We start from the raw sequence: 11,764 nt of genomic DNA on the forward strand, positions 1-11,764 counted from the left end.
GGTAGTGGCACAGTGTGATAAGAGATTTCTAGTATACGGTAGTGAGATGTTAGATGGGTACATTCCTATAGATAGTTGCATGTGCTTATGTGTTACTTGATTTCTTGTTTGATTATATATGTCAACATATTATGGTGAGTTAGGTTGAGGCGGTCCTGTTTCGTGCTATAGGATAAGATACCAGGTGCGGACTGGCTGTAAGTCGTAGGCACGGGAGAGGAACCAATTGTGGGTTGGAGGCTCAGGTGATCAGTTTGGTTGAGGTGGTAGGCCAACATACTTAGGGGAAATATAGTCTTTATGGCTGTGGGCCCAAGGGAAATCTAGTCTTTATGGTTGTGGGTGCGGTGTCTGTGCATTGTATATGTACTGTGGTGTGTGGTTTTTTGGGGGAACTCACTAAGCTTTGGATTATAGTTGTAGATCAAATGATTTTCAGGTACCATTGGTGATCGTGGGAAGGCGAAGGCGTAACTATACACACACATCAGAAGCAATGGAGATTCAACATTATGTATCTTACTCTAATTTATAAACAACAGTATTTGGAACAAGTGGGTTTTCTTAATTTGGATTGTATAATATGAAGTTTTTACCTCAATAAAAAATGAAAATTGTTTTCTTGTGAAAATGGGACGTTACATAATTGCTTCAAAGTACCAATTAATATAACTCTACACATACTAATACTCATATCAAAGCCATTTTATGAAGGAAAGGCATTATAAACACTTTAAACTTGAAACATGCTCAATACCAAATTTTAATACTCTTATAAACTTTTAAAACAATTAAAACACAACTTATGACACTAGATGAACAATTTACTTCGTAATTCCTCAAGGGGTGATTATATACTAACACCAGATATGAAGCTCAAATTGTAGCAATGTACTTACACTAGAGACAAAGATTAGAGATCATTCATGATAAAGATGTTCTCAAATCACCATTGATCCAAGGTTGCACCAAAATACATAAAACATCACCATGGGGTAAGGATCCTCACATGGATCATAGACTAGAATGGAACACATAACCTATGCATAACATCAAACTCATATCAGTGTTTGAAACTGTAGAACTTGATCTAAAACACTTACGGTTTGAAAATACCCAAATCATAATATGGAAGCTAAACTTGAATCAAACCCTTTAAATCTCAACATTAGTCATGAATTAACAAATTGTTCATGGATTTGAAAGAACATAAGAAATATAATCACAAGCTCAAGCTCATATCATTGCTTGGAACCATAAATTTGAATCTATGAAATCTAGGTTGAAAATGCTCAAATCATCACCACAGAAGCTAGATTTGAACCAAATACAAAGTAATCTCACCATAAGTCATAAATTGACAAATAGATCATAGTTGAATTAAATACAATCACTAAGCATTAATCAAGTTCATAACAAAACAATGAATATCAAATTTGGATTTTACCATTGGTGGTTAAGGAATCCCATCAACACAACTCAAATCTCACAACCATTTGTTGGTTGGAGCTTGGAGATGGATTAAGGAAAGAAAGCACATTAATAATTTCATAAGAGTAACACCAACGGAGTACAAATTTTTGATTTGAGGTTTAACAAAACCCTAGAACGAATTTGGAGAAAATAGGGAAAAAATATACCTTTAGATGCAAGATCTTGGAAGGATTTAACCAAGCCATCTTGCAACATCTTCAAAGCGTTAAAAACCCATGGATTTAGTGAGGAAAAATCGATTACGGAGGTAAAGGGAAGCTGGAATCAAGTTGAGAAGAAATTAGGGGGGGGGGGGAGGAATGATGTAACATACACGTTTTGAAATCATGTTTTGTAAATGTCAAAAGTAAATAATATTATGAAATAGTATGTGATATTGAGTATTGGGTTCTAACAGATAGTTTTTACTAGAAATGAAGTAAAACTATGTTTAGAATCACTCGGAAAATATTGGAAGTCTTATGAGATTCCAATTAATAGTCAAATATTGAAATTTAATGAAAATATAAAATTTGAAATAAGTAAAATTTTATTATTGGAAGTTGTAAAGAATCTTGTTAGAAACATTTAGGCGAAAACCTCATCGAAATCCGAGTTATAACGAAGAAGTTATGACCAATCGAAGATCCGCGACAAAACCGACACGACACCAAATGACGTAAAAAGTGAGTTTTCAATAAACTACTTTTCAGCCTTAGTGATCTAAATGAAAGTGGTAGTACTCGTTAAACCGAGAATTTTCATAAAAAGAACTTCTAAATCTGACTTCATATGAGGAGGTTATGATTTTTCTAAGTTTCATAATAACAGTAGACAACTAAAAACTCGAAATAAAGATCAAGTGATGGTTAGCCAACACAACCTAAACAAGAACTGACGGTCTTGTTGATAGTTGTACACCAGTAAAAAGGCTGGCAAAAACGGACATCGGATGAAGAAGTTATGAATTTTTAACAGATTTTCCTGTCCCGGTCTGTTAAAAATAATAATATTAAAAATAAATTTAAAATTAGCCGACGAAGTCTAAACGAAAGTTGTAGAGTATATTCCCACCTACACGTGTATATAAAGAACGTCAAAAACGGATCCAGTATGCGAAAGTTATGGATTTTCGAAGTTTGGGACACAAAATTCGAGAAAAATGCTAAAACCGAGAAAAATCACATGGCTGGGGTTCGGCCACGTCGCCTCGCATGCGAGGCCACCTCGTGTCTGCCATGTGCTTGCTGCTGATTCGACCAAAGATGCGGCCCAGTAAGAAGTCGACACACCGCGCACCGGTGGCAGGTCCGAAGCGAGCCACATGCCTCGCCCTCGCATCCGACGCATGTTCCTTTCTCCCCTCGGATCCGAGCTTCGCACACTCTAAATAGGAGGGTGCGAACCCTCCTGGTTTTTGTTGGAATTTTGCATACTTTTACACCTTAAGCCACTTTTAATCCCCCAAAGCCTCGGGATCATACCAAACACCCAAAAAACATTTCGAAGTGCCCGAAGACCCCGAAAAATTTATCTTTTCGGTTTTGAAGTCCAATCCTCGCAAGGCGTGGTTTTCAAAAAAAGCTCCTGGTTTTCAACGAAGAAAGCTAGTTATTATAACGAAGTGCTGCATAAATTACTACTTTAACCCCCGATTAATTCACTGTGAGTTCAATATATAGGAACAATTGTATGTTATGTGTTATATGTGCTATGTGCTTTTCTGTTGTTATTATTTCTGCTATTTATGATAGCAAAGTTGTAACTTTGATCATGTGATCAGTGAAAGAACTTAGATTCACAGTGGTATTGGTATGTAGCCTCTGGCCGTGTAGAGCAATACTCGCAAGAGAATGACTTCTACCTCTATGGAATTGGCAGAAGGTTAGACAGGGCTGAAAGCCTGAAATCTACCAAAATGTTTAATCAGAAAGTGTATGTCTTCTGTGCCATTTAGGCCGAAGCTTTATTGATGTATGTCAAGTAATGAAATTGTTATGTCTCATTGATTGTATATCTTTGAATCAAATCATTGATTGATATGGAAAGCTTGTCACATGATTTACATATGCCTTTGTTGTTCCTTGTTCCTCTTTGCTTTTACCATATTGATGTATATATATGGCATAATGCTATATTGTATCTATTATTGAACTCACTAAGCGTTACCACTTACACCTCTCAATGTTTAACAACTTGCAGGAGATAAGTAACCAGTAGTCGTATACTATTGGAAGGTTTATAATAGTTATAATATTACTTTTGTAATTAGGGATCATGTATGTATAAAAGTATAGTATCCTGGGTAGTTGTGTAATATATAACGCTTTGTAATAGTCAGTTTGTATCCAATCATTTGTAATCACTTTATCAATGTAAAACACTTTTTTTATGAATATGCATGTAGCATGTTTTGGAGTAACAATTGTTCAAGTATGAAAGTGTGGGACTTTCAATCATGGTATCAGAGCGGTAGTTTAAGTGAACTAAATACCACAGATTGGTATTTAGACTGAAACCATCGGAAGTTCAATATATGAACTAAATCATTGTAAGTATATGGATACAAACCATAGGAAATATTTAAGTAAAAGTATTAGGTAATAATAAATCCTAATATTCTAAAATACTATGTTGCTCCAAATTTTCAGAAGAATGGTTGAACAGGAAGGTAGCCATACACCAGAAATGGGTGGAGATCCTAAACCTGGTGAAGTAAATACTCCAGTATCCCCTCATGAGGAGCGAATCTTGGGTAAACTTATTGGTGTTATTTGGCAGACTCTCGAAGAACACAAGAAGAATAATGATAAAGGCAAAGAGAAAGCCACTGGAGAATCTTTAAAAGGGGAGGTGAAGCGTCCCTCGTTCAAAGATTTCAAGAGTAATGGTGTTACGGAGTTTTCAGGTGTCCTTAATCCCATAGTTGTTCTTACTTGGATCTAGACCACACAAAAGTATTCCATATCTCTCATGTGGTTAATGAAGACCAGGCTAATTATGCTTCTGCAATGCTCATCGAAGAAGCCTTAGTCTGGTGGGAAGCAACATATGAAGCCCTCAATGAGTATGACCAAGAGAACTTATCTTGGGAAATGTTTAGAACTCGCTTGTTAGGAAAGTATTGTCCTTTTGACATGAGGAGAAGATTGGAGAAAGAATTCCTCGAGCTTAAACATGGAGGAATGATTGTGATTGATTATGAAACTCAATTCAATCAAAAAGCACAGTTTGCTACAAAGTATATTCCAACTGAAGACGATAAAACTCAGTTATTCCTGGATGGACTACGGTATGAAATCCACGATTTCGTGGCTAATCGAGATGTTCTATCATTTGAGAAAGCCGTTGAGTATGCTCGAAAGCGAGAGCATGACTTAGAAATACGTGGTGCCAATTTTTCTGTTTCAAAGCATCCACGTATTGATCGAACTACACTTTTTTCCTTTATTCCATTAACTCAATCTGTTCAAACTGTACCTGGTAAACAAGTGCAAACTCAAAATGCCCCTCGTGTCCGCGGTATGTCAAAATCTTTTTCTCTTCAATCTCCATCGTGTCGAAATTGTGGAAAGAATCATATGGGTGAATGTAGATTAGAAAAAGGATTAGTGATCTGTTATGGATGTGTAGAATTAGGCCACATGAATTCTGTTTGTCCGATGAACAATGTTACATGCTTTGCTTGTGATGTTGCTTGCCACAGGAAGCGTTTTTGCCCTACTCTTACTAGTTAGATGACGGGAAGTCAAGCTTCTGTTCAATTACCGGAGATAAGTCAAGCTTCTGTTCAACAATCAAAGGGTATTCCAACTAAAAAGGAGGAGGTGCCAAAAGCTAAGGGTCGTGCATTCCAGATTACCACAGAGGAGGCACGTGAGGAACCGAATGTTGTGACGGGTACATTTCTTGTCAACTCTAGACTTGCTCACATCTTATTTGATTCTGGTACCCCAGATTCTTTTGTGTCTTATGAATTTGCGCATTCCTTTAAAATTGCTTGATATGTACTCGCGCAACCATTTCACGTAGATACTGCGGGAAGTATATCATTACTTGCTGATAAAGTCTATAGGGACTGTGTTATAGAAATTGAAGGCTATAATTTTCTTGCTAACATGATCCCTATCTCCTTGCCCAACTTTGATATTATTCTCGGTATGGATTGGTTATCCAAGAACCACGCAGAAATTTTGTGCCATGGAAAGATAGTACACATTCCTATTGAAGGGGAGAATCCTATCTATGTCTATGGTGAATAAAAAATCTTAAAAATAATCTCTTTCCTCAAAGCTCGTAAGATCATGTCGAAGGGATGTTCTATCTATCAGGCCTACACAGTTGATATCTCTAGAGAGGATAAGAAAACAGTAAACGATGTTCCCGTTGTTAACGAATATCTTGATATTTTCCCCAATGATTTGCCTGGACTTCCTCCGGACAGGCAACTAGAATTCCGAATTGACCTTGTGCCTGGTGCTGCTCTGATTGCAAAGACTCCTTATCGTATTGCGCCAACTGAAATGAAAGAAATGATGATTCAACCACAGGAATTGCTTACACAAAGGTTTTATTATACCGAGTACCTCTCCTTGGGGTGCTCCACTGTTATTTTTCAAGAAGAAAGACGGTTCGATGCGAATGTGTATTGATTACCGTGAGCTAAATAAAGTAACTATCAAGAACAAGTACCCACTACCTCGCATTGACGATTTATTTGATCAACTTTAGGGCGTTAGCTATTTCTCAAAGATTGATTTGAGATCTGGCTATCATTAGTTGAAAGTGCACGAGCAGGATGTACCGAAGACTGCTTTTCATACTCGATATGGACATTTTGAATTCCTTGTTATGCCACTCGGTTTGACAAATGTGTGACATCCCCATTTTCACGGCCAGAAAAGACCGATTTGTTTATGCTTTGTTTTTAAAATCAGAGTAATCTTTTAAAGAAAACGGTTGCGGAATTTGTTCCCAAAACAAGATATGATAATAATTTATCAAAACATTTCTCAAAGAGAATGTATTTTCATTTAATAATAAAACCTCGGGATGTCATGTTCCGATACAGACATATAAGCATAAACAGAACTTACATTCAATTACACTAATGATTTATATCTCCTTTAAATCTCTCTGTGAAATATGTCTTCGTATCGATACCTGTGATACAAAGAAAACTGAGTGGGTCAGGCTTGGGAGCCTGGTGAGCATATAGGGTTTTCAACCCACAATGTTATATCATATATATATATATATATATATATATATATATATAATTTCACTATATACAAGAAACTCTTATCCCACCCCATCGATCCTCACAACAACATGATCTAAACTCTCGTATCTAAAATTTTCCTCTTTACCTGAACCCTACTCACGGATCTAAAACTAACCTTTTCACTTGATCCTTACTCACAGATCTAAAACTACCTGATCCATACTCACGGATCTAAAACTAACCTCCTGATCTCATCCATACGCCCGGATCAATAATTATACCCAATCCATACTTTCGAAATAGGGACGATTAACTATACCTTAATCCTGATCTGATCCATACTCCCGGATCAATAACTGCACCCAATCCATACTCCCGGACTAGGGACAATTAACTTAGTCTTAATCCATACTCCCAGACTAATAACAAGTTTTATCTCTTTACCTGATCCATACTCCCAGATCTAAAACTAACCTCTTGGTCTAATCCATACTCACAGATCTAAAACTAACCTCTTGATCTGATCCCTACTCACGGATCTAAACCAATCTCTTGATCTGATCCATACTCACGGATCTCATCTACCCATTTCCTACCCAACATATTTGTAGTTTCAAAATACATATACAGTTTAACTCATTAAAACCTATATAGTTCAAGCATTCCACCAACATCTCAAATAAACAACAATGTATAAACACATAGCACGTATTTCATAGCAAATACTTAATATTTATGTGTTATAAGAAAGTGACCACACACTCACTTGATTAGAAAATGATCGGACAGCACTACGGCTTGCAATGGTAGTATTCTTCGGTGAAACCGAGATCACTTCACACCGGGTTTCTCGCGGGCAGAACTTCGGTTCGGAAACTCTTTTCTTCTCGGGATCTTCGGAGTTCGGGACTTGCTTCGGGTCTCAGGATGATATCGGGGCTTCTAGGGGTTAAAATAGGGCTTAGAGGGTGTATTGGAAGTAGGAAAGAAGGGATGGAGCAACAAGAATCAGCTGGCAGCTTCAAATCTATTTATAGGGCAAAATCTGCCCTTGCCACGTCGTTGCACCTTTTTCGATGTCGTGGGCTTGGTCGTCACTGCATGCATCATCGCAAGTTGCGTCTGGGGGACTCCAGGAGGCTTCAGAAGACTTGCCACATCATGGCACTGCTTGCTACGTCGTGGTATCTGACAGTTTTGGGGTTTTGCACCCCGAACTTAAGAAATTCATAACTTTTGCATGCGAACTCCGTTTTCGACGCTCTTTATATCGACGCGTAGGTGATATTATGCTCTACAACTCTCGTTTAGACTCCCTTGACTAATTTTGAACTTATTTTTAATATATTATAAATATATTACTTATATATTAATTTTAGTAGGCCGGGACAGGAAAACTCCGTTATAAATTCATAACTTCTTCACCTAACGTCCGTTTCTGCCTGTCTTTTTATCGTTTCAAAAATATCGATGAGATCTTCGATTCTCATTTAGATTGTTTCGACTAAAAATCACTCGATCTCAAATCGAGGATGCGGGCTGCATACTGCTAAGTCGAAACTTTGGAAAAATCATAACTTCCTCATACGAAGTCAGATTTGGGCGTTCTTTTTATGCACGCTTTCGGTTTAACATATTCTAATACTTTTGTTTAGATCACTAAGGATTAATATCACCCTAACATAAATTCACTTTTTACGTCATTTAGCGCCGTGCCGGTTCTGTCGCGAAACTTCAACGGGTCATAACTTCTTCGTTATAACTCGGATTTCGGCGTTCTTTATATCTTCGGAATCCTTGTCACAACCACTAAAACTTAGTTAAGATTATCCACCCTAAATAATCTTCTACCAAAAAGTCATTTTTGACGCTTATCGTCTCTAAATTGACTAGCCCGGATCTACGGGCGTTACAAAATGCCCCTGCCGTATTCATGGATATGATGAATCAGGTATGCCGTCCAATGCTCGATAAATCTGTCATCATATTCATTGATGATATTCTAATCTATTCCAAGTCTGAATCTGGTCACGCCATTCATATTCGTGAAATATTAGAACTTCTTCGAAAGGAGAAACTATATGCTAAATTCTCGAAATGTGAATTTTGGCTTCGCCAAATTCAATTTCTCAGCCATGTGATTTCTGGTGACAGTATATCCATAGATCCTACCAAAATTGAAGCCATTCAAAATTGGGAATCTCCCTTTAATGCTTCTGAAATTCGCAGTTTCTTGGGTCTCGCGGGATATTACCAGAGATTCATCAAAGATTTTTCGCGTATAGCCGTACCTCTCACGAGTCTTACACAAAAGGAAGTAAAGTATGAATGGGGTGAAGCCCAAGAAAAAGCTTTGTCAACTCTAAAGGATCTTTTGACTCATGCTCCAATCTTATCACTTCCAGAAGGTGATAATGATTTTTTTGTATATAGCGATGCTTCAAGGTTAGGACTAGGTTGCGTGTTGATGCAGCGTGGTAAAGTGATAGCCTATGCCTCAAGACAATTGAAAGAGTATGAAAAGAATTATCCCACCCATGATCTCGAACTCGCTGTAGTGGTGTTTGCCCTAAAACTTTGGATACATTATCTTTTTTGTACGAAATGCTAATTGTTTACCGACCACAAAAGTCTCAAGTACATATTCAGCCAACAATTTAAATATGAGACAACAACGAGCCATGGAGCTGATCAAAGATTATGACTGTGAAATCTTGTACCATCCTGGAAAAGCCGATGTAGTTGCCGATGTACTTAGCAGAAAGGTTTATCGTAATAGTATGTGTTATACTATTACTCATACTATAGTAACGTTCACTATTCTTGATGAATTAGAGAAATGGAAAGTAGAGGTCCTAAAGCCAGAAAATGTGAAGAAAGAAGGGATGGCACATTATGCTGATGTTTTACTTGATGATCCATGAGGATTGAAGGTATTTAAGAATCGGATATGGATTCCAAAGATTGGTGGATTAAGACAGAAGATTTTAGATGAAGCCCATAAGTCTAAACTGTCAATACGTCCTGGTACAAGTAAAATGTACTATGGCGTACGGGTTGACTATTGGTGGCCTGGATTAAAGAGGGACATTGGAAGATATGTACATGAATGCTTAGTATGCTTACAAGTCAAAGCAGAACACCACAAGCCTTAAGGAACCCCAGAAAGTCTTAGTGCTCCTGTATGGAAATGGGAGTTGTCCATGGATTTTATTACCAAATTGCCAAAGACTGCTAGACAGCATGATAGCATTTGGTTAATTGTCAACCACCTGACTAAGAGTGCACATTTTCTCGCCATGCGTGAAATGGCTCCAATGGAGAAATACGCAGAAGTATACTTGGATGAAATTGTTGCGAGACATGGCATGCCACTAAAAATCATTTCCGATCGTGATACTCGCTTCACTTCTCACTTTTTGGCGAGTATGCAACATGAATTGGGATCTCGAGTTGCTCTCAGTACAGCTTATCATCCCCAAACAGATGGTCAGGCGGAGAGAACAATCCAAACAGTCGAAGATATGCTTCGTGCATGTGTCTTGGAGTTCGGTGGTAACTAGGATAAATACTTAACTCTTGCCGAATTTTCGTATAATAACAGTTACCACGCTTCAATCAAAATGCCACCATATGAAGCATTATATGGTCGCAAATGTTGTACACCATTGTGTTGGTGTGATGTAGGACAGAAGATCCTTGGAGGCCTTGAAATGATTCAAGACACCACCGACAAGATTCAAATTGTACGAGAAAGAATGAAAGCGGCCCAGGATATACAAAAGTCCTATGTAGAAAAAAGGAGAAGACCCATAGAATTCCAGGTGGGTGATTTCGTAATGCTGAAGGTATCCCCATGGAAAGGCATTATGCGATTTGCGAAGAAAGGAAAACTAAGCCCTAGATTTGTTGGTCCTTTCAAAATCATCCAGAGAATTGGTAAACGAGCATACCGCTTGGAATTGCCGGAAGATTTGGCAGGTATTCATGATGTGTTTCATGTGAGCTATCTGTATAAATGTTTAAGCATATATGATGAAGCAGTTTCGTTATCCGAGGTGAAACTGGATAATAAGTTAACTTATGTAGAAGAGCCTGAAGAGATCGTAAATGAAAAAACTACCGAGCTATGTAATAAATAAGTAGAGTTAGTGCTTGTCAAATGGAAACACCATCGAGGCCTAAATTATACTTGGGAAAATAAGAATGAGATAAGAGCAAAATATCCCCATTTGTTTTAATCGCTGTAATTTCGGGGATGAAATCCTCAAAAGGAGGAGGTATTTGTAACATACACGTTTTGAAATCGTGTTTTGTAAATGTTAAAATTAAATAATATTATGAAATAGTATGTGATATTGAGTATTGAGTTCTAACAAATAGCTTTTACTAGAAATGAAGTAAAACTATGTTTAGAATCGCTCGGAAAATATTGGAAGTCTTATGAGATTCCAATTAATAGTCAAATATTGAAATTTAATTAAAATATAAAATTTTAAATAAGTAAAATTTTATTATTTGAAATTGTAAAGAATCTCGTTAGAAACATTTAGGCGAAAACCTCATCGAAATCCGAGTTATAACGAAGAAGTTATGACCAATCGAAGATCCGCGACAAAACCGACACGACACCAAATGACGTAAAAAATGAGTTTTCAATAAACTACTTTTCAGCCTTAGTGATCTAAACGAAAATCGTAGTACTCGTTAAACCGAGAATTTTCATAAAAAGAACTTCCAAATATGACTTCATATGAGGAATTTATGATTTTTCTAAGTTTCAGAATAGCAGTAGACAACTAAAAACTCGAAATAAAGATCGAGTGATTTTTAGCCAACACAATCTAAACAAGAATTGAAGGTCTTGTCGATAGTAGTACACCAGTAAAAAGACTGGCAAAAACGGACATCGGATGAAGAAGTTATGAATTTTTAACAGATTTTCCTGTCCCAGTATGTTAAGAAAATAAATTTAAAATTAGCCGACAGAGTCTAAATGAAAGTTGTAGAGTATATTCCCGCCTACGCGTGCATATAAAGAATGTCAAAAACAAAGTCAGTATGCGA

At 37.1% G+C, this 11,764-nt stretch overlaps 1 protein-coding gene across 1 annotated transcript; it reads left to right on the top strand.

Moving 5' to 3' along the window:
* Positions 1-4,484: 4,484 nt before the first annotated feature.
* LOC111899898 (uncharacterized) lies at positions 4,485-5,210 on the top strand. Its single transcript, XM_023895795.1, has one exon. It carries the CDS (start codon positions 4,485-4,487, stop codon positions 5,208-5,210), a length of 726 nt encoding a protein of 241 aa, XP_023751563.1.
* Positions 5,211-11,764: the final 6,554 nt, after the last annotated feature.

Source organism: Lactuca sativa, chromosome 2 (assembly GCF_002870075.4).
Source record: "Lactuca sativa cultivar Salinas chromosome 2, Lsat_Salinas_v11, whole genome shotgun sequence".
Classification (NCBI taxonomy): domain Eukaryota; kingdom Viridiplantae; phylum Streptophyta; class Magnoliopsida; order Asterales; family Asteraceae; genus Lactuca; species Lactuca sativa.